At 39.3% G+C, this 25,069-nt stretch overlaps 1 protein-coding gene across 1 annotated transcript in view; it reads right to left on the bottom strand.

Annotated features, from left to right (window-relative positions):
- The window catches only part of Cfap299 (cilia and flagella associated protein 299), a 507,653-nt gene extending 484,417 nt beyond the window's left edge, over positions 1–23,236 (bottom strand). The window contains exon 1 of the mRNA XM_041671499.1: positions 23,126–23,236. Within this exon, the coding sequence (XP_041527433.1) occupies positions 23,126–23,236 (111 nt within the window). The remainder of the gene's footprint in view (positions 1–23,125) is intronic.
- Between the last annotated feature and the right edge of the window lie 1,833 nt (positions 23,237–25,069).

Raw genomic sequence — 25,069 nt, forward strand, 5'->3', positions numbered from 1 at the left:
TATTAGACTTAATGAAAAGGATAGCCAGGCTACAGTCCACAACCCCAGAGAAGCTTAGTAAAAAGGAGGACCCTAATAAGGACACATATGCAGGGCCAGGAAAGAGAAATAGTTAAGATCTCCTGGGCAAACTGGGAAGGGGAGTAGAAGGGAGGGAATAGGTAATGGGAACAAGACTGTTCAAGATGGTTGAGTTGGGGGAGACATACAGGGGGAGCATTGTATGAGATAGCTTAATAGAGGAAGTCATTATGAAGTTAGGGAGAAACCAGGTGCTAGGGAAATTCCCAGGAATCCACAAGGATGACCCCCACTGAGACTCCTAGCAATAGTGGAGAAGGTGCCTGAACTGTATAATCAGATTAGTGACTATGCTAATTGTCATCATCGAACCTACTACATCCAGTAACTGATGGAAGCAGAAGCATTGATCCACAGCCAAGCACTAGGTTGAGCTCCTGGAACTGAGTGGAAGAGAGAGAAGAGGGATCATATGATCAAGTAGGGACAAGATCGTGATTGGGAAAACCACAGAGACAGCTGACCCAAGCTAGTGAGAGCTCATGGATTCTGGACTGACAGCTGGACATCCTGCATGGAACTGAACTAAGCCCTCCGAATGTGGGTGACACTTATGTGACTTGATCTGTTGGGGAGAGGCCTGGAAGTAGGACTTATTTTGGGTACATAAACTGACATTTTGGAGCCCATTTCCTATAGAGGTATGCCTTGCTCAGCTTTGATACAAAAGGGAGGGGTTTGGTCCTGCCTCAACTTGGTATACCAGGTTTTGTTGTCTCCCCAAAGGAGGTCTTACCTCCTCTGAAGAGTGGACAGGGGTAGGATGGGGGGAAGTAGGAGGCAAAAGAAAGAGAGGGAGGGGGAACTGGAGCTAGTATGTAAAATTAATTTTTTAAATATAAAATATAAATAAAATAATACACAGCCTGGCTTCAAAGTTACTTTGATAGGGCCTATATAGGCAAAAAGGCAAACCACAACTATGCATTCCATATACCAGTTGCTCCCACCATACAGATGAGCTATTCCACCATCCCAACGGTACTTTCCACAACATTATTACTGCTTAACCCAAATTATCAGTACTCCCTGAACTACAAAGATGCACCGTTACTTACATCTGCAGAGCTTACCCAGTGGTTTCTTCATACAGTAGAGCCAAGTCAACTGATTCACCTGACATGAGATCAAGGTACCAAGCATCCCAGCTATAATGGAGAGTCTATATTGATGTTCTACCTGCCAGAGCCATTACTGGATAGTTCACCCAAAAATCACAAGCTAGAGAGTAAGAAATATGTAAATAATAAAAAGCAGAATATCATTAATAAAATATTTGTAGAAAGACTTTATGCATCAGTAACTACCTTGGATGTAAATGGACTAATTTATCAAATAAAAATAAAGAGAAGAGAATAGATTGACTGGATAGATGCAGAAGTAAAATCCAATTATGTGCTGCCAACAAGATGCCCATCTCACTTTTAAAGTAACTGAAAGTGGAGGAATGGAAATGATGCCCCATGCCAATAGAAACCAAAAAAAAAAAAGCATACACACACACACATACACACGCACACACAAATGTTAAAGGTTCTGAAATGGAAGATAAATTGATAAATTGCAACACATTGAAAATCAGAAATTAACTCACTTTCAAAAATGGGAGAATTATTCAGAGAGAAAATTAATAATGAAACTCACTGGAGTTGAATTATACTTGAGTCTAACTTATAAAGCATATAAACATTCTATAGAGAAATGTGTAGAAACTCACACACTTGGGAGGTTTGAAGGGAGAGGATTTCTGTCAAATGGCTCTCACAATCAAGTTAATAACATAGGCTGAGGTCAGTCTGATATCCTACTCTGTAACTGCCAAGTTTATTTAACTTGCCTTTAAATGATTAATGCAGCCACCATTGTTGTAAGATTGGAGGGAAAAATGTTGTAATTGAATTATAATCTCAGACATAGAATTTTTGGAGCCTTTTTTGGCGAGGCAGTCACATCTTACTTCGTCCGAGGCTGGGTTATGACTGCAGACTGAAACTTTCCTCTTCCCATAACTCTCATGGCCACACCTCTACTTTCTGCCTGGTCACCATTGCCCTGCCTATACTTCCTACTGGGCTACTGGCTAATCAGCATTTTATTTAAAATAATACAAGTAACAGGATAAAAGACATTGTCCCACAGCATTATAGGTATTAAAAAAATCAATGGTATAAAAAATATTTTAAACTTAATCATAGAAAAAAAATCCCCAATCTAAAGAAAGAGATGCCAATCAAGGTATAAAAGCATACAGAACACGAAGCAGAAAAGACAAACTCCTCACAACACATAATAATCAAGATTAAAGGGACAGAATAAAGAATGGATATTAAAAGCTGCAAGAGAAAAAGAGCAAGTCACAAGTACAGGAAGGTCCATTAGAACAGAAGCTGGCTTTTCTTTCAGATAATCTTTATTTAAATGTTTCTCATGCACTGTATCTTGATTATATTCTTTATTCCAATTCCTCCCAGGTCTCCCCATCTCCCTTTTTCAACACTTCATGCTTGCTCTTGTTATCCCCCTGATTCAAAAAATAACAAAACAAACAATCTAAGAGAAAATAAAATAAATCAAAAATAGCAACAATATATGGAATCCATTTTGGGTTGGCCAAATACTCCTGGACATGGGGTCTGCCCTGAATTATGATTGACATACCTGGCAGTACTTCACTAGAGAAAACTGATTTTCCATTTCCAGATAGCAGTTGCAAATAATTTCCTGGGTAGAAGTGGAACTTTGTGTCCACTTCTCCCTTTGAAGTGCTGCAATTTTGTGTGGTGTCAACTTGTTCAGGTCTGATGCCTTCTGTCACAGACTATTTGAGTTCACATATGTATCAGTCCATTGTCTGGAAAATGCTATTTTCTCGGAGTCATTCACTACCTCTGGCTCTTATAATCCTTCCTCCTCCTCTTCCACATAGATCCTACACCTAGAAAGAAGTTTGATTAAGCCATCCCATTTAGGAATGAGAGCTGCAGAGTCTCTCACTGTGTGCACACAGCCCAGTTACATGCCTCTGTGTTAACTATCTGTTTCAAGAAGAAGCTTCTCTGATGATGACTGACAGATGCTCTGATCTATTGGTATAGTAATATGCCATTAGGCATACACTAACTATCAACTTCAGTTAGGAGCTGTGTAAGGATAAGTCCCGCCCCTTGGGGGGCGTGTTCGCCTCGGGCTAATGTTTGCCTATAAATTTGGCGAGCATGCTACCAGCCTTCGCTTCTGCTTTCCTGGTCTCCGAGGGAACGGTGGTTCTGTAAGTCTATTTCTACATTAAAGCTATAAATATATATATATTTTTACAATCTGTCTGCATTCGTTTACGCCAATACATTTTGGCGTCCAACGTGGGCTATTTTGCCCCCGACTCAAGCGGGTTGCCCGCTAGCTAACACAGCACCCTCCTGGGTGCTGTTTTTTAGTTCGTGACTCGGGCCCCAGTGCCGAGTCTGAGACACACTCGGCCACACAGGCCCATTCTGCCTGCCTTGGCTAAGTTTGCAGCGGAACCCCACTGCCTGAATTAGCAAAAGCTCAAGTACTTGTGGTTTTGCAACAAAAGCCGCCACAGTGGCAGATTTGGTCTGATATAAAGTGACTTGGCCGGGCAGTGGTGGCACACACCTTTGATACCAGCACTTGGGAGGCAAAGGCAGGCGGATCTCTGTGAGTTTGAGGCCAGCCTGGTCTACAAGAGCTAGTTCTATAGGACAGGCTCCAAAAACACAGAGACCACCACTGGCAGGAACCGATCATTGCAGGTAAAAAATTTGTCTTTTATAAATAAAATGACTGAACACATTAATATTCAAGAATTTAACAGTTTTTTTAATTGTACCATGTGGGAGATTTTACAAGAGGTGTCTATCACCCCACATCTATGGATCCTTCTGGGATTCATAGTTTTTATTGCCAATAAATGGTTTGATAATAGAAATATGATAAAGTCTTTACGAGACGAATCCAGGATTCTTAAGGCAGAGATTGAACGCTTAAAAACAATTGAGAATCAGTTTGAAGTTCTCCAGGCTGATGTTAAGGAGAAATTCATTACTATGGAAGAGGGAACAGCTGGTCTGGATCGTAAGCTTCAGTCCCTGTCAGTAGGAACTGAAAAATTAGTGGCTGATATTAAGGAGAAATTCATTACTATGGAAGAGGGAACAGCTGATTTGGATTGTAAGCTTCAGTCCCTTTCAGTAGGAACTGAAACATTAGTGGCTGATATTAAGGAGAAATGCATTACTATGGAAGAGGGAACAGCTGATCTGGATCATAAGCTTCAGTCCCTTTCTGTAGGAAATGAAACATTAACTGAGAGAATCAAAATTGCTGAATGTGACAATTGGATTTTGTCTAAAGCTTATGACAGATTGACAGAAAGATTGTCAATACAAGAAGGCACGGTTTATGCCATAAAAATTATGTCCAAAGATGAGATGTTATCTCTAACGGACAAACTTCATACTTTAGAATCCTCAATGAAGGTTTTGGAACATAATTCTGGACAGGAGATTCAGACATTGCAGAAGGCAATGGTGAATAGAATTGAAAAGACTGAGGAATTTCTAAATTCTGATGAAGAAGAGCAAAGGGTAGAAAGGCAAATTTTAACTACCTCTGTGGGTAAATCTCTCCGGGACAATTTCCACAAAGCTCTACCTACAGCTCTACCTGCCTTTCCAGTAATAACAACAGAGAAGGTGATTGGTTCCAAAAACCCTAGGGTCATCAAGGAGGATACATGGGAGCCTGTCCTTATGAATGATCTCAAGGAAATAAAACAGGCTGTCATGACTTTTGGGATGCAAGCCTCTTTTGTTAAAGAGATGCTAAGAACTTGGGCAACAACAAGCAGAGTAACCCCCTCGGACTGGCTCCAGCTGAGCTCTGCAGTACTTGAGAGTGGACCGCAATTGAAAAGGAAATGCTTATTCAGGCACGAGGTTAGACTCTTAGAACAGCAGAAAAAAGCGAAGGAAATTGACATTTCCCTAGATAAAATTCTAGGTGAAGGGCTCTTTTCCGACCCTCAGGAACAAGCTAATTTGGATGAAAACACACTCTCCGTGTGTACTACAGCAGCCTTAAGTGCTTGGGACAGGGTACAAGACCCAGGACAGAGAATGGAATCATTTGTCAGAGTTAAACAGGGTCAGAGAGAACCCTTTAGTGACTTTTTACAAAGATTAACTAAGGCTGTACAAATAGGAATATCTGACCCAGAAGCAAGACATATAATGATTGAGTCTTTGGCTTATGAAAATGCAAATGTGGAATGCAAAAGGATTTTGGGGCCTTTAAAGCTCAGATCAGCACCCTTGGAAGAATGGGTCTTGCATACACTAAATGTTGATACATTTGATTATGGCACTGAAGCATGGGTAGAAGGAGCAATTTCCAAGGGTAAAAGGAGACACCAGAATACCAAATGTTTTAATTGTGGCAAAATGGGTCATATGAAAAGGAATTGTAGACAACGGATTTTCAGGAACAATAATAATAATGTATCTTTCAGAAATAATAATAATAATAATAATAATAATAATAATGCATCTTCTAGAAATAACAGAAATAGGACTCAGCCTTCAGGTTCATGTAGAAGATGTGGAAAAGGCAGACATTGGACGAATGAATGCAGGTCTACAGGAGATAGACAAAGCAACCTGATACAGTCGGGAAACGTGGGGGGGGGGGGGGCTCAAAAGCCCCCATGGCAAACGTGGTTCAGTCATTTCCAGTTTCTGCAGAGAACGTGCCTCGTCAGGACAATTAGGAAGCCCCATGCCTACTGTTACAAGCAATAATGATCAGAAAGATAAGTGACATGTGTTTTGGCAAACTTCTATAAATTATCAAAGACCTAAACTGAGAGTGTGTGTAAATGGCATTTTTATTACTGGCCTGCTGGACACAGGTGCTGATGTAAGTATCACTACCCCAGAATCTTGGCATCTGTGCTGGCCTCTTCAGAATGTAAATGTTCAGCTCCTGGGAATTGGAATCCTATCTCGAGTAAGGCAGAGCACGAGATGGGTTGAATGTATAGGGCTAAGGGACAAATAGGAAAATTAAGGCCATATGTAGCCAATATCGCAATGAATTGATGGGGTCGTGACCTATTACAACAATTGAATACCAAAATTAACATTCATGCTACTTCTAGAGCCTATATTTCTGAGAATAATATTAAAAGATATTACAAATGGAGAAAACCGGCCATTCGGGCTGTACAAGTACAAGCAATTGATGTCCCTTCAGAGATACCAACAGCCTTGCCTCTAAAATGGTTGACTGAGAAACCAATATGGACAAAGCAATGGCCTTTAGCTGAGGAAAAGTTACAGGCTTTAGAGCAGCTGGTACAAGAACAATTAGATGCTGGACATATAGAAGAATCTACCAGCCCTTGGAATTCTCCTGTATTTGTGGTTAAGAAAAAATCAGGTAAATGGAGCATGGTGACAGATCTCAGGGCCATCAACAAGGTTATTCAACCTATGGGCCCTCTGCAATCTGGAATTCCTTTGCCCTCTTTATTACCAAAAGGATGGCCTCTCATAGTTATTGATTTAAAGGATTGTTTTTTCACTATACCTTTGCAAAAAGAAGATAGAGAAAAGTTTGCCTTCACAGTGCCTACTTATAACAATTCTCAACCTTCGAGGAGGTTCCACTGGACCGTCCTCCCCCAAGGTATATTAAATAGCCCCTCCCTGTGCCAATATTTTGTGAATCAACCATTGCAAATAATACGCAAGAAATTTCCCAAATCTGTAGTATACCATTACATGGACGACATTTTGTTATCCGATTCAAACATGGATACCTTGAACAGACTGTTTGAAGAAATAAAGATACTTTTACCTAAATGGGGATTGCAAATCGCTTCTGAAAAGATTCAGAAGGGAGATTCTGTTAATTATTTAGGTTATAAAATAGGTTTGCAAAAAATTAAGACACAAAAAGCATAAATTAGGAGAGATCGCCTACGGACTCTTAATGGCTTTCAAAGACTGTTAGGAGACATTTCCAGTCTACGACCAGCTATTGGAATAACACCTGATCTAATAATTCATTTGAACAAAACCTTGGATGGTGATAAAGATTTAAACAGTCCCAGAGAATTAACAGCTGAAGCAGAAAAGGAACTGACAATGATTGAGGAAAAATTACAACAGGCATATGTGGACAGGGTGAATCCACAGCTCGATTGTATTCTCGTCATACTACCATCAAAAATTTCTCCTACAGGAATTTTAATGCAGAGAGATAATATTATTTTGGAATGGATCTTTTTACCACATAAACCAAGTAAGAAACTGAAAACTAATGTGGAAAAAGTCTCTGAGTTAATTATAAAAGGCAACCTGAGACTTCGTCAACTAGCAGGCATAGACCCAGGAGAAATTATAGTGCCTTTCACTGCTGATGAACTAAAGAAATTATGGGAAGATAATGAACCATGGCAAATAGCTTGTGCTAATATTTTGGGAGACATTAATAACAACTATCCAAACAGCAAGAGGCTTAACTTCATAAAGAGAACTTCTTGGATTCTTCCTCGAATTGTCCGTGATGCTCCAATAACTGGAGCCCGTACATTCTATACTGATGCCAATAAATCAGGGAAAGCAGGTAACAAATAAGAAGACTTGGGGCCGGGCGGTGGTGGCACACGCCTTTAATCCCAGCACTCGGGAGGCAGAGGCAGGCGGATCTCTGTGAGTTCGAGACCAGCCTGGTCTACAGAGCTAGTTCCAGGACAGGCTCCAAAGCCACAGAGAAACCCTGTCTCGAAAAACCAAAAAGAAAAAAAAAAAGGAGACTTGGGTATGGTGGAACAAAGTACGTATAATTCTGTCCAGAAGGCAGAATTATATGCCATTCTTATGGTGCTAAGGGATTTTTAAAGAACCTATTAATATAGTTACAGATTCACAATACGCAGAAAGAGTTATTTTACATATTGAAACTGCTGAATTGATACCTGATGATACAGAACTAACCTCATTGTTTCTCCAGGTTCAAGATTTGATCAGGAACAGGCTTTGCCCTATGTACATAACACACATCCGATCCCACACAGGTCTGCCAGGTCCTCTAGCACAAGGTAATGCAGAAATTGATCAATTATTGATTGGTAGTGTGCTACAAGCCTCTGAATTTCATAAAAAACATCATGTTAATAGCAAAGGTTTGAAGAAAGAGTTTTCAATTACATGGCAACAAGCTAAGGAGATTGTAAAGAAATGCCCTACTTGCTCTTTCTATAACCAAACGCCACTGCCTGCAGGGACTAATCCAAAGGGCACCCAAAGGAATGAAATCTGGCAGATGGATGTGTTCCACTTTGCAGAATTTGGCAAATTAAAATATGTTCATCACACCATTGACACTTATTCAGGCTTTCAGTGGGCAACTGCTTTAAGTTCAGAAAAAGCTGATTCAGTAATCACTCATTTATTAGAAGTCATGGCTATCATGGGTATACCTCCACAAATAAAGATGGATAATGGTCCTGCTTATGTCTCTAGGAAAATGAAACGGTTTTTTGATTATTACAATATCAAGCATGTTACAGATATACCATACAATCCTACAGGTCAAGCAGTCATAGAAAGATCAAATCGAACTATAAAGGATATGTTGAACAAACAGAAAGGGGTGGAAAACACCCCCAGAAATAGGTTACATAATGCTTAGTTAACCTTGAATTTTCTCAACGCTAATGAGAAGGGAACAACGGCTGCAGAAAGACATTGGATAATAGAAAAGTCTACTGAACTAAATCAACCAGTTTATTTCAAGGATGTGCTGACCTCACAATGGAAGCCAGGAGATGTGCTATGTTGGGGAAGGGGTTTTGCTCTTATCTCCACAGGTGAGGAAAAATTGTGGATACCGTCAAAATTAATAAAGGTTCGGTTTGAAGAAGAGAAGCCACTTGGAAAAGATAAATAGCAATTCATTCACAAGGATGGTGAGCATACTGATGGGAAGAAATACAGATAGGTTGGGGGCAGGGTTCTTTTCTTATCTCCATAGGAAAATACTCATCTTCAAAGAAATTAAGGGACCCTGAATATTTAATTACTGATGGATGGACACATTTTGTAAGTATTAATTATATATATATATATATATGTCTTATTAAACATTTCTTTATAAATATGTGGAGCTGGTTTTGAAGTTGGACTCTGGCTCAGTCCCTCTCCAATTCCAAGCCTGTTAATAAGAGAAAAACCCAGAGTTTCTGGAGTTTCTGTCTCATGTCAAGAGCCATGATATGGGACAGAAAGAAATATGAGTTTAGAAAACATCTTTGCTTTTCTTCATATCTATCATACATTTCATTGAATATATCTATCATGCCTTTCATTGAAAATATATATGTATGTCTATATGATTAATGTTTAAGTTTTTCACAATGAACAATGAGTTTTTCCTGAAGTGACATTTGAAGTTTCCAGGAAGAAGATGGGGCCCCACAACAACAACTCTACCTGGTTGATATGACGTCATGATACTGATAGCGCTACTACAAGACCTGTTTTGGATACCAGCTGCACAAGACGATCCCAACTTGGTTAGCTGAAATGGTGCACATCTTGTACAACATTCTGGCCAGACCTCCACAAAATTCTCAGAGACTATTTGCAATTTTAAAAGACATTGATCTTGAAATTTGACCATCATTTTACTTTCACAGGATCCCCCAGAAAGAACGTCGCCCCCATGACAGCTGGAAGTAATTCTAGAGCACGACGTCCCCTCTCCCAGTAAAGTTTACCCCTGGGTTTAGGGACATCATTTAGGGGTTGGGAGGTTGGGGGAGGAATTTTATAAGCTCAGGGATCATTTTGAAAAAAAAAAGAGGGAATAATGGGATAATAGATTTATAATTGTGAGTTACTGCTTTTAGACAAATATATTGGTATCCATTCTTGTATATTGATACAAAGTTAAATTATATTGACTATTGTATGCATGCATTTTTCTATCTCTGTTTAAAACATTTTTATGTATTGACATATATTGTATTGATAAATATATATTGTATATATTTACCATATTGTAGTGTACATTTCTACCTCTGATTAAGATACTTATATAATGTTTGTGTATTGATATATATTTACCATATTGCAATGCATATTTGTACAGTGTTTATATTTGGAGGTCATTATCCTCATTTGTTGCACAGTTGTTTATTGTCTTAGTCTTTAAGTTAGATATTGAGAATTATATAGATAAATAGTCATCTAAGTTTGTCATTTATAATTAGACTAATCAGGTTCTTTAGATATATAGAAATTATACTCAGTATAGATAATCTTCGACCTCTTCAAAGAGCTGTAGAAAATGGCCTTTAATCTAACTCAGAGTTTCGTGATAGTGAGACACAATTGATCCTGGCAACACCGCTCTATTCCCGAAAGAATGTTGAGCACCAAAGACACTCCACCTGGAGCCTTTCTATTTGGCAGAACTGGCCTTTGGGCAAAGAAATGCCCATACCTCAACCACTGACAGAGATACAGAGCGTGCATCAATGAATAAAACAGGACTGTCATATCCTGCCAAGACAGGGTAAGATAGTTTTGAAAAGTTCCTTGCCTTTAATAATGGTATATCAGTTATGTTAGGCCTTAGCCAAAATTGGTTGACTCAACTTTGCAAACGAGACTTTGGGTGATTGCCCAGGTAGTCAGTTGTCTCTGTCAATTGTTGCACATTTTGGATATATCTCGTTTGTTGAGTAGTGTTTATTCCCTTCTCAGATCTTTGACGGAGTTGAAGATTATATAATTGTAGTTACTCTCTACATTATTTGGACTCCTTGAGATAGAATGTTTAGCAAAGCTTTTGTTCTCAATATTGTTTGTTATATTTATTATTTGTTGTTATTGTATATAGTTGTATTTGGTTTGGTTCTGTCTTATTTAGACAAAAAGGGGAGATGTAGGTGATGAAGGAAGGTCATTGGTTAAATAAAAAGAAACTGCTTGGCCCTCATTGGTTAGAAGATAGATGGGAGGAGTAAACAGAACAGAACGCTAGTAGGAAGAGGAAGTGAGCTCAGACTCCACAGCTCTCCTCTCAGGAGCAGATGCCTCAGAGAGATGCCATGCTCTCCTCTCCCGGGCAGACGCACGCGATGAAGCAAGCCGCCGGGTTAGACATGCTGAACCTTTCCCAGTAAGACCAGTGCTCACAGATTATTAGAGATGGGTTGATCGGGATGTGAGAATTAGCCTGTAAGGGCTAGAGCTAAAGGGCCAAGCAGTGTTTAAATGAATACAGTTTGTGTGTTGTTATTTCGGAGCCTAAGCTAGCCAGGCTTCCGTGGTGCTGGGGATGCAGCCCTGCTGCTCTTATTACTACATGTAGGGATAAGTCCCGCTCCTTGGGGAGCGTGTTCGCCTCGGGCTAATGTTTGCCTATAAATTTGGCAAGCGTGCTCCCAGCTGTCGCTTCTGCTTTCCTGGTCTCCATGGGAACGGTGGTTCTGTAAGTCTATTTCTACATTAAAGCTATAAATATATATATTTTTACAATCTGTCTGCATTTGTTTACGCCGTTACTGAGCTGACCTTTAAAGGGGAGACTCCAAAAGACATTAGGGCCTGAACATGCTTTACAAGCTCAAAGAGATCACAGATATCATCACAGACTACCATAACCAGCAAAGCTAATAATCACAATCAATGGAAAAAGAAAAGCATTTCACTATAAAAACCAAATCAAAGCAATTCCCAGTAATCCAGCTCTTAATAAGGTACTCCATAGAAAAGAAACTTCATTCTTAAGAGACTAACAACGCCAAGAAGACATGAGGAAAAAATAATCTTAGAATAGCTAGTCAAAAGACAAGGGGGGAAATAGTCACAGCACAACAACATAACAGAAATAAACAACACTCATTAATAACTCTCCATATTAACTGTTTTGTTTGTCCAATAAAAAAGCACAGACTAACAGATCAGATTTGAAAACAGGATCCATCTTCCTGTTACATCAAAGAAATGTCTCACCATCAAGGATAGATATCATCTTAACATAAAGAGATAAAAACAAAACAAAACAGACTTCAAAACTAATCAGAAGAGATAGGGAAGGGATACTATATACTCATTAAAGAAAAAAACTCACCAAAAGGATGTTGCAACTCAATGCACTAAACACAGGGGCATCCAAGTTCATTAAAGAAACAGTGCTGCAGCTAAGATCACATGTTGACCCTCACACAGATATAGTGGGTACCTTCAAGACTCTACTCTCACCAACAGGCAGGTGATTCAGACAAAAACTAAACAGAAAAATGCTGGAATTATGAATCAAATGACCTCGTGGACATCTATAGAATATCCTACCCAAAGACAAAGGAATATACTTTCTTCTCAACAGCCCATGAAACTTCTCCTCACAATTCACCACATATGTGGAGACTCAAAAATATGGGCCAATTCTGCCTTATCTGATGGTCAGAGAGTTTGGAGGTTACTCAAATGATTGACAAACATAGTTTCACATCCCAACTCAAGATGTGACTGCTTGGTTCTTTTATGATTAAAATAGCCCATTCAAGTAGGTCCACGCCATCCTGACAGGTGATCAGGGTGTGCAAATCTACTTCGGCTTCTTCTTTGTAACTACAACTACGTGGTCACCTGGGGTGGGGGTGGCCTTCAGAATAGTGATGTGGAGCAACTTCACTACCTAGACAACAAAATACTAATGATTTAATATCTCAGTGTGATAAAGTGATTGACTGTGTCAACTATCTTTTGCATCATGTTAATAAAGTCTTTTGTTTCCTTTTCCCCCATTTATGTTGGGTATAAAAGGGGTGGAGAATAAATGCGGGTGATTTTAGTAAACACTGGAATACCATTTTGGTATTATTTTATGGGTTTTGTCTTACTGTTTTTAGACATTTTTAAATTCTTTATTTCTATTTCTAAAATTCCCATGCCCCTCTCCTGATAAAAGGTATTTTTGTTGAAGCTGGTCTTCGACATACATATTAGGACACAAAGCGAGACTCAAAAATAGACTTGTCTGTTTGTTTGTTTTTGTTTTTGAGACAGGGTTTCTCTGTTTAGCTTTGGTGCCTGTCCTGGAACTCACTCTATAGACCAGGCTGGCCTCAAACTCACAGATCTGCCTGCCTCTGCCTTCCAAGTACTTGGCTTAAAGGCATGTACCATTACTGCCTGGATCAAAAATATTTTTTAAAAATTGAGATACCACCTTAAACCCTACATGACCACCATAGATTAAAGCTGGATATCAACAATAACAGGCAGATTACAAACTAATAGAAACTAAACAACTCACTGCTGAATGAATATTGTGTAAACACAGAAATCAACAAAGAAATTTAAAACTTTTGTAATTTAATGAAAATTACAACACAACATATTTAACCTATGGGACACAATAAAGGCAATTCTAAGAGGCAAGTTTATAGGACTAAGTACCTACAAACACACACACAAAAAAAATACTAGAGAGAGCTCATATTAATAACAAAACATTTGTGCCAGGCAGTGGTGGCACACACCTTTAATCCCAGCACTTGGGAAACAGAGGCAGGTGGATCTCTGTGAGTTCAAGGCCAGCCAGGTCTACAAGAGTTGGTTCCAGGACAAGCTCCAAGGCTACAGAGAGACCCTGTCTTAGAAAAAGAAATTGAAAGCTCTAGAAAAGTAAGAAGAAATGATACCCCCCTCCAAAAAAATAGATTAGACAGGAAGAAATAATAAAACTCAAGGATGAAATCAATGAGAGAGAAACAAAACAAAAACAAAAACAAAAATTACAAAGAATCTATGAAATGAAGAGTTAGTTCTCTGTGAAAGCCAATAAGATTGACAACTCAAGTCAAATTAACCAAAAAACAGAAAGAAAAGTTCCAAATTAATGAAATTCAAGATGAAATTGGAGCTATTACTACATCAAGGAGATTCTGAAAATTATAAAGGCATACTTTAAAAATCTGTTCTCTACCAAACTAGGAAAACTAAAAGAAACTGATAAATTTCTTAATATAGAGAACCTACCAAAGTTAAATCAAAATTAAAATTAAATAAGCAATTTAAAAAAACCCATAACCTCCAGTGATGTGAAAACAGTGATTCCCAGCAAATAAAATCTCCCAGCCACTAAAAGCTCAGGGTCCAATGGACTCAGTGTAGAATTCTACCAGACCTTCAAAGAATTTATGCCAATATTCCCTGAACATTACATAAAATAGAAACTGAAAAACATTTCCTATTTATTTTTATAAAGACACTATTACCTTGATACCAAAACCACATCAAGACATAACACAGAAAGAAAATCACAGACCAATCTCTATTATGAATGTAGACGCAAAAATTCACAATAAAATACTTTCAAACAGAATTCAAGAACGCATCAAAAAGATTATTCAACATGATCAAGTTGGCTTCATCCAAGAGATATTGGGGTGGTTTAACATATGTAAATAAACGTATGTAATCCACCACAGACTGAAAGACAAACGAGCAAACAAAAAACTACATGGCCATCTCAAGAGATGCAGAAAAGACACTCAACAAAATCCAACATCCATTTATAATAAAAGTCATGGAGATATTAAAGGAACCATGAAAACATAACCTTTCACAATTGGCTCAGAAAAACATATCATGGATGGCTCTAATCAAGCAAATGAAAGACTTGTACAATAAAAATATTAAGACTTTGAAGCAGACATCAGAAGATGGGAAGATTTCCCATGCTTATTGATAAGTAAGATTAATACTGTGAATTTGACCATACTACCAAAAATTTTTCTACATATTCAGTGGAATTCCCATAAAAATTTTAATACCATTCTTTATAGAAATTGAAAAAATAATGTATTCAGCTTCACATGTAAACACAAAGAAGTATGCATAGCTAAAACCACCCTAATAAGAAAACTCCTGAAAAAGTTTCACCATCCCAGAACTATAGTAATAAAAACTATATTATATGCATGAAAGCAAACACATTGATCAATGAACTAGAAATAAAGACCTAGACATAATTTCACACATTATAGACATGATTTTTGACAAATAAACTTGAAATGCACAGTGGGGGGAAATGTATCTTCAACAAATGGTGGTGGATCAAACTGTATGTCTGGATGAAGAAAAATGAAAATATATCCATATTTTCCACACTGCACAAAATTTTACTCTAGATAGATCAAGGGCCTCAATAAGATACCCTGAATCTAACAGAAGAGAAGCAGGGAATGGGATTGAATGCACTAGCACAGGAAAAGACTCAGAAGTGGAACACTATTAACATGGAGACTAAGAACAACATTTAATGAACAGAACCTTGTGAAGGTTTAAAAAAAAAGAACCCTGTACAGCAAAGGAAGAAAAGGATACCATTATTTAAGCAAAGTGGCATCATACAGAATGGAAAAAGTCTCTAACAATTACACAACTGATAAAAGGTTAATATCTAGAATATTTAAATAATTAAAAAAAAACTGAACATCATGCCCTTCAATGGAAGACTGGATGAAGAAAGTATGGAATATATACATATTAGAGTATTACTCAGCAGTAAAAAACAAGGACTTCTTGAATTTTGCATACAAATGGATGGAAATAGAAAACACTATCCTGAGTGAGGTAAGCCAGACCCAAAAAGAGGAACATGGGATATACTCACTCATATTTGGTTTCTAGCCATAAATAAAGGACATTGAGCTTATAATTCGCGATCCTAGAGAAGCTAAATAAGAAGGTGAATCCAAAGAGAAACATATAGGCATCCTCCTGCATATTAACCTTCATCAGGCGATGAAAGGAGACAGAGACAGAGACCCACACTGGAGCACCGGACAGAAATCTCAAGGTCCAAATCAGGAGAGGAGAGAGAGCACGAGCAAGGAACTCAGGACTGCGAGGGGTGCACCCACACACTGAGACAATGGGGATGTTCTATCGGGAACCCACTAAGGCCAGCTGACCTGGGTCTGAAAAAGCATGGGATAAAACCGGACTTGCTGAACATAGCGGACAATGAGGACTATTGAGAACTCAAGAACAATGGCAATGGGTTTTTGATCCTACTGCACGTACTGGCTTTTGGGGGAACCTAGGCAGTTTGGATGCTCACCTTACTAGACCAGGATGGAGGTGGGTGGTCCTTGGACTTCCCACAGGGCAGGGAACCCTGATTGCTCTTCGAGCAGATGAGGGAGGGGGACTTGATCGGGAGAGGGGGAGGGAAATGGGAGGCGGTGGCAGGGAGGAGGCAGAAATCTTTAATAAATAAATAAAAATAATTAAAAAAAATAAAAGATCTCAACAGTTTTGTGGGACAGAAAAAAAAAGGAAATCAAAAATACCAGGTTAAACAGGGGTATAAAATGAAACCAAGTTCTCAAAAGATGAGACACAAATGGCTGAGAAACAATTGGTGGAGGAAGCCACTTGTTGGTTCCAGGCCGCTCAGGCCCAAAATAAACACATAGAAACTATATTATTCAAATCACTGGTTGGCCCATCAGCTATAGCTTCTTATTGGCTAACTCTTATATCTTAATTTAACCCGTCTATATTAATCTGTGTATCGCCATGTGACTGTGGCTTATCAGATAAAGTTCAATTCGTCTATCTCCAGCAGGGCTACATGGCTTCTCAAAACTTTGCCTTCTTTCTCCCAATGTTCAGTTTAGTTTTTCCTGCCTAGTTCATTTCTGGCCTATCACAGGCCCAAGACAGTTTCTTTATTAACCAATGGTATTCACAGCACACAGAGGGGAATCCCACATCAAACAATTTTTAAAACGTTCAACATCCTTAGCCATCAAGGAAATACAAATAAAAACTATTTTGTAATTTCATCTTACCCCAATCAGAGTGGCCAATATCAATAAAATAAATAACAGCACATGCTGGCGAGGTTATGGGAAAAGGGGAAGACGTCTTTACTGCAGGTGGGAATGCAAACTGGTGTGGCCACTATGTACTTTAGTGTTTAGATTTCTCAAAACCTTAAAATATATCTACCATAAGATTCGGCCTTACCATTCTGGGGTATGTACTAAAAAACTTCACAACTTATTACAGAAGTATTAGCTCATCCATGTTCAGTGTTGAGCTATTCGTTATCAGAAAGTAGAAACCGTCTGGATGTTGATTAACTGATAAATGTATAATGAAATGTGGTGTATTTATACAATGGAATTATTATTCAGCTGTTAAGAAAAAAGAAATTATGATCTGAATGAGTTAAATGGATGGAGCTAGAAACAATCAACCTGAGGATGATAACCCAAACACAAAAATTCAAATATGCATTTTTCTCTTATGTGTGAATACTAGCTTTTAATATGTTTGTGTGTGTGCATGTGTGTGTGTGTGTGTGTTTCAATCCAAATAATTACAGAGGTTAAGCCACCAGCAAGGGACAGAAGTGGGCAGAGAGAAGGAGGTCTTCTAAGGAAGGAGAAATAGACTGTAGTGTTTTAGTAAGATAAAGGGAAAACTAAAATAGAATTAAATGGTAACAGAAGGGTAAAGGAGGAAATGCCGGGAAACACAAGGAACACTAAAGACCTTTTGAAAAACCACATGGAAACCTATTACTGCAGAAGCTTCCTTAAATGTATACATATAGAAAGGAACTTAAGTGGAATCACCATATAATACAGAGACAATTCTCCAACTAGACATCCTACACCACCAAGTAAAACCTCTAATATTAGAAATTGGGTAAATCTTGTTCAACTGTTGACCAAAGAAAGACTCCCCAAAAGCTTCAAGGACTAGTCCCAAAGATATTGCTTACTCTCCTTAACCTTATGGTAATGACTTATAAATTAATCATGTTATGGAACATTAAGAAGTTGAGCTGGTAAGCAAACTTGTGTGTGTGCATGTGTGTCACCCCTAACTGACCAACATTCATGGAGCTAAAAGGTACTCTGCACTCTACTGGAGAAGAGCAGTAATCACCAACAGCACCCAGGTACAAACCCTGTGACCTGAAACAGAGACCTGCCTGAAAGATATAATGGTGCAATAGCGGCACAAACGTTATAAGAGCAACCAACCATTTTTTTGTTGTATTTACTCCTACTCCATGAGATGGAAGCCATACCTGGCACTGCTAACACGACAAAAAGAACTTGAAACTAGAAAGGTCATGGTCCTAGAAGAAAAGCTACTAAAGGAACAGAGCAATAAAATGAGTCCTGATGATATATTGCTGTATCAATAAACCAGAGCATCTCTCAACCCTCATAAGAGAAGCTTCTTCTTGTAGTAGATGGTAATTAACACAGAGACATGCAAATGGACAATGTGCAGACATCGAGGGACGCTGGAGCACTCAGGTCTAAATGGGAGTGTCAGAACAAGGCCCAGGAGTTGAATCGTGAAGAGAATTCTGAGGGCTTGTGAGAACATTCCAAGAAATCAAGACAAATGTCTTGTGATCTCAGTTTCTTCAAAACATGGAACTGGCTTTTTGTGTATTCTTATGCTTCTCCCAGGCATAGCAGATAGGAGTTAATTTACTTCATATTACTCATTATTGCTTGCTGTTGGCATTCAATTAAATGTATACTTTTTGTCTCTATGAAAAAAAATGCTTTGCCATGCATAATTTGTCCTTATGATTGTATACAACTTGAACTCAGGAGAACTTTATTTATACAATACCTTTTAACCCTCAGAGCATAAATTGTCTGTTGTTCTGAACAAAGCTATCTATTGCATGAGACTTTAGACTGCCTCAATTTTAGGCTCCATTCTCTCAAATCTCACTTCTAGAGTTGTGACATGGGATGTCTTAATCAAACCTCTTGCCTCAAGACTTACACAGAAGAAGAGGAAGAAAGATTCTAAGAGTCAGAGGTGATGGATGACTCCAAGGAACCAGCATCTTCCAGACATGACAGGATTGGAACACAAATGAAGTCTCAGAGATTATGACAGAATACATAAGATGTACACAGAGTCAAACCAGGCAAAATTCCAGCACTAGCAATCGGAGGTGAACACAAAGTCCCAACCATAACCAAGAAGCTACTTTCAGTTGATACCTGCTGGGAAAAGGCACTTTCTCTCAAAAAGTGCCACTGGGTATATCAACTGCACTCCAGGGCAAGCCCCAAACCCAGGGTTATTCAGTCAACACAAAATGAACTTCATGGGTTTTTTTTTTTGTGTGTGTGTGTGTGTGCTATTTGTTCAGGTTTGTTTGGGTAATGTTTGTCTCACAGATAATTATTTTTTGTTTAGTTTGATTTTCATTTTTGTTTTGTTTCATTTTCACTTTGTTTTGTTTGTTTCATTTCTTAGAGATAGAGAGAAAATAGCATAAAATTAAAGTGGGGGCCTCTGGGAGGAGTTGGAGGAGAGATAGGAATATGGTAAGTATATTGTTGTATAAAACAACAAACAAATTTTTAAAGGACGTCCCAGACTCCACCTGTTCTGACTCCTTTACTACTCCTCAGCAGAGATGCTGTGTACTCGAGTATCTACTAATAGAATACCTTCTGGTTTCATGTGCCTTTTCTAATTTAACCATTGCTTGCATTCAGATGAACATCTGCTTCCATATGAGAACATCTGCTTCCATACGGCAGCTTTCTCAGCCTGTGGTCCATTGGATACTCCACTGTTTTGCTCTACTTTTCTCCTGCATGGATGCTGAAATGTAGGATGTAGTTGTTTGGTGGGTGCCCCACCTGCTTTTAATAATAGCATTTATTGGACTTAGTTTCCACTACATTGTATAAACATTTTTCAAGAGTTTTAACCTACATTTCCCAGCTGTTTTTATCTTCTGGACCTTCCTATTCTCTTATTCTTCTCCTTCTTCCCTGTTTCCCTCTCACTGAGGTCCTTGGGTCCTGCTTCCACGCCCAGGCCACATGTAATGGCTGCTCATCTACATTTCTCACGAGCTCCATTTTCTTCTCATTTCACACACTCTCCTCGGGAATCCTTTCCACTTCTCCACTCGCCTCAGTATAATACCCAAAGCTTTTGAAGTTACTGTACCTAAGACTGAATGACATATAGTGTAAACACACAGAATGTGGGTTTTGTACATGCTTTTGAGACACTGAGAAGGAGATCAGGCTCAAGTATCTGATTTTTATCCTGACGATAAAATTTCAGATATGTTAAGACTAAGATATTCTTGGTTAAGTTTCTTTTCTGGTCACAATTCATAATTATGAGGTAACTTGATATTTCTACATGGGGGAAGTACTGTAAGTTTTTTTTTTCAAAAGGAACAACATTTTGTATAATAATAATGTGAAAACTACTTTGCATAGTTGTTATTAATTGTTGGCTTATTATAAAATCATGGTAAACTGTTATTAGACTTTCCCTATATTTTTACCTATCATTTACAATTCTATCTAGAACTGTTTTTTTGTTTACTTGGTTGGGGTTTGTTTCATTTGTGTGTGTGTGTGTGTGTGTGTGTGTGTGTGTGTGTGTTGATTTGCCAGTATTGGGGATTGAACCCAGAGCCTCAAGCATGACAGGAAGCTTGAGATCCATTATCTGGAGAAGTCTTTAAATAATCTTAACATCTCTTCAACTCTTACCTGAGGATTTTTACAATGACTTGTACACTCACTGAAGTGATTAGTTTAATTTGATGATACTAACTTATATAATAAGTATTATTAATTAGCACATCAAAAGATAATTTTATTGGCTGCTACTGCAATAAAGTTGTTTCAAAGTTTTGTCTTTTTCTGGTAAACACAAGAGGATACACGATGGAGAACTGCCACTTTCATCTTCCCAGACCATGCTCTGCATCCTCAGCTCATCAGATACGTACGATGGTGTCATCATCTCTCCCCCACCTTCCTTTCTTCCTAAACAAGCTTCTTGTAAGATGCATTGTGATTATTATATGCATACAATACTTGCATACTTAATGTATATTTGAAATGGTAAACAGTGACAGAGATTAGGGTCGTATGGCAAGAAGTTATTGGGCAAACTCAAAGGAATTGCTGTAAACAATAATAGCACTCACAATGATATGGACAGAGTTCAGGGAAACCAACAGAGCGTGGTGACCCATCCTGGTGCAAGCAACATCAGAAACCATGATTAACACCATTACACACACCAGGAGATGGAGAGGAAGAAGTTCCTACAACAGCAGATGCTCCCAGGACCCGGAAATGGGGCTGGAACTCACAGCCAGATGATGGCCAAACAAATCTAAGGAATGTGACCCATTGCCAACCACAGCCCATAGGAGGTGACAAGGAATAAATCCTCCAACCACTGTCTTCCAACCCTCTGACCTCTTGTCGGTATTCTGCTGGCTGAAACCAGCACAGTGGGACCTAATAAATACCCTCCATGGTTAGCCTTGGCAAAGGCAGACCGAGGATAGCATGAAACATTGCTAGAAAAGCAAGGAAGGAAGGAAGAAAAGGATGTACCTGAAATAGAATGGTCTATGAGTAGGTTGCTTGTGGTATTACTGATGGAATGCTGGGGAGTCTAATTTCCATGTGACTTAAATGGGCAATTACCTTGCAGCTACATTGGAGATCGTCTGTGAGCGTCTGCAGCCAATGCGTGTTACGTGCCATTAGATGGCTCATGACGTAAATGCACAAACCCCTATGCCTGGCGACTTGGGTTTGATCCCTAAAAGGAAATAATCAACCACCGCACTATATAGTTGCTCCAGTATCAGTACTCAACTCCATATTATTTCAGCAAAGTTAAAAGATCCAGATTTGAGAGCACATGTCATTCCCTCAACAATGCTCCCTTCCATTCTCTGTTCTGGAGATTTCTAAAGTCCTGGCTGGTGGAACACAGCACAGTAATTTCTTACCTCCAATCAACATCAACGCTTTTAGCTTCTTATATGAAATTCTGTGTCAATATATATATATATATATATATATATATATATATGTATATATATAAATCTTTTCTAATACTATTAGCCTTAAGTGTGGCAATGTTCCATCTGGGCTACAAAGATGACTTTATTAAGATAGTCACTACTCACATTTTAATTTTTTGTGGGATTTTTTTTAACATCTGAAAGTTTGTAAACACAGAAAAGCAGCATTTTTGTGTCATTTCAGTGTTTTAGATGTAAGGAATAATTAAAAGTAACTTCTGTGGGTGAGAAAAAATTGTCTAACAGGCAGGGAGATGGCTCAGTGGGAAAAGGGACTTGTTGCTCAGCCCGACGACCTGAGTTCAATCCCTGGACCCACAGAATACAAGTTCAGAACCTACTCCCAAGTTGTCCTTTGATTTTTTTTTTTATGTATGTGTCTGTATACACAATTGCAATTGCAAAAGTTATCTGTGTGATACACTTAAAAGCTTGGTTGTTTTGCTGTTTTAGATCATGTTTTGTTGGAAATACCACTTACACTTATCTTCACAGATAATTCCAAAAAGAACAAATTCTGTTCAGCTAAGATTATTTCCATACCGTGACACATAATACATTTTGAAGCAAAACATTTTTCAAACAAGTTATCACGTAGTCCTCGAATAAGTAAAAACAGTGATACAATTGGAGAAATTTTAAAAAATGGTAGGTATACTAAAATGTTACAAGACTGCCTTGCCTTGCACAGGAGAGATGGAGTTGGCCAGGTTCAAAACCTTCCCAGACTGCTCTGTGGCTGAACCCCAAAAATGGTGTCCTATTTGTCCTGAAAGGGAGCTGACAGCTTGGGGCCCTCCCAGGCTGTGGGTCTGGGGCTTGAAGAACCCACCAGCTGCGGTTTTCCTCAGGTGCAGACAGCAACCGGTTCCCACCGTTTTCTCTCTTCCTTCCTTCCTACTATTTCACAAGGAACCCTGAATCACAGCCTCTGGTCAGTGCTGCACACCTGCACTTGGAGGGCCTGGGACTCCGGGAGTCGGCCAAGGAAGCTTCTGGAAAACCATCCGCGCCGCCGCCGCCAGGGGGCAACCGAGCCTCGCCGCGGCTCGTCCGGTGACCGGGCACTTACCTCCAGGTAATACAGATCTATAGTGGTGATCTGCGAGTCCAGGAAGTCTTCATAGGTGTTGAATTGAGTGACGATGTTGTCCACGGCCGTCAACCCCTCGTCCAGATCCATCGCGGCTACACGATGCGTCCCTAGCGACCGAACCTGAGGGCGGAGCGTCCCTAGCAACCGAAGCTGGGGGCGGGGCCATTCACTCTCAGGACGGTGGGGGTGGGCCGGAGCCCTGCATTAATCCCGCCCTAGTCGGTTCCCAGGTAGGCTTCCGCCTGACTAAACCCGGGAACCGGGAAATGGTCCAAGGCAAAGTCAGTCCTGCGATGCAATCTCCCACCCAGGGCTTAAAAACCACAGCCTCTCTAGGGTGTTCTGTCAAAATGGGCGTGCTCAGTGTTTGCAGTAAGTACCTTGTAAGAATATCACAGAAATCCAGGAGAAATAGTCCTGCTGTCTAATCAGCAGCAAGATCCACGCGTGTTATTGTTCAGGTTTATGCATTACAACTTAAGGCAAGTTATTGTTACGTTTGAGTTTAAGGGAAGATGTATAAACTTTCCAAGCGAAACAGCCTTAATGACAGGATCTTTAAAGACCTCCTTTGTCCCTAGGTTCTGCCTTTCATTTCCTTTACTTTTTGTTATTTAAAATTCAGCAAGTGAACAATGAAAAATCTTGCCTCCCTGACCCTTCCTTTTCTTCAAAAATGGGGGGAATCCTGATCATGGAACTATGTATGCCATGAGAGCACTTGGTATTGTCTTATATTTCTATTTCCTCATTTTTTAAAATAATACTGTTAGTATGGGCAGGACGGGTGGCTCAAAGATTAAGAGCACTAGCTGCTCTTCCAGAGGACCTGAGGTCAATTCCCAGCAACCACAGGATGGCTCACAACCATCTACAATGAAATCTGGTGCCCTCTTCAGTCATACATGCTGGCAGAACACTGTATACATAATAAATAAGAAATTTTAAAAAGAAAATACTATGAGTCCAAAATTGAGCTTGTGGGGTGGCGGCACCTGAAACATTTTTCTTATTACAGCTGCCCTGCACAGCTGTTTCTACACTGGAAACTCAAAAGGTTGATACTATGCCAAGGGGACTTTCAATCATTCCATCCTTTGTAGAAATCAAATTATATTCCGCAATAAATCTTCCATCTACTACAGGGGTGGGTTGGATAAGTGTGGACGCAAAATCAAGCTGGGACCTTTTAAGTCCCCAAATTTTTCAGTAAGTAATATCTTCATCAAAATAAACAGCGAATTTTTGGATGCTCACCTTACTAGACCTGGATGGAGGTGGGTGGTCCTTGGACTTCCCACAGGTCAGGGAACCCTGATTGCTCTTCGAGCTGAAGAGGGAGGGGGACTTGATCGGGGGGAGAGGGAGGGAAATGGGAGGTGATGGCGGGGAGGAGGCAGAAATCTTTAATAAATAAATAAATTAAAAAAATAAAATAAAATTCTATTTTAATAAAAAACAAAATAAATAAAAAATAAACAGCGACCAACAATTTGTATTGTGTAATTATCTAGAAAGCTATAGAAATCAACCTCCAAGAATGGTGACAAAATCCATGTCACTTAAAACATTCTCACAGGTAGGAAAGAGAGGTCTCTGTATTGGTCAGGTCCAAATGAGACTCAAGACAAAAGGCTTGCTGTAGCCTGCCAGGTATGCCTGTTAGCATACCAAAGCACATGCTGGCCTCCAGGTTCTCACTGCATCTCAGTAACCAAGTACCTGTTATAGAGTCTATGCTTGCACGCTGACCCAGCTCTTCTCACCCTGCCCTCTAACCTAAGTGTCTCCAACTATGGGTCCCCTTCCCACAGCATCTCATTCCTATATAACCCTGCAGTTTAAGCCATGTGCTCTCTTGACTCTTTCCTTGATCTAGACTTTTTCAGGTGCCTCTGGCTGTACTCTCCTTCATCACTA

This window comes from Microtus oregoni, unplaced genomic scaffold (genome assembly GCF_018167655.1).
Source record: "Microtus oregoni isolate MIOR12 unplaced genomic scaffold, Mior012 000021F_ref0000039, whole genome shotgun sequence".
Lineage (NCBI taxonomy): Eukaryota > Metazoa > Chordata > Mammalia > Rodentia > Cricetidae > Microtus > Microtus oregoni.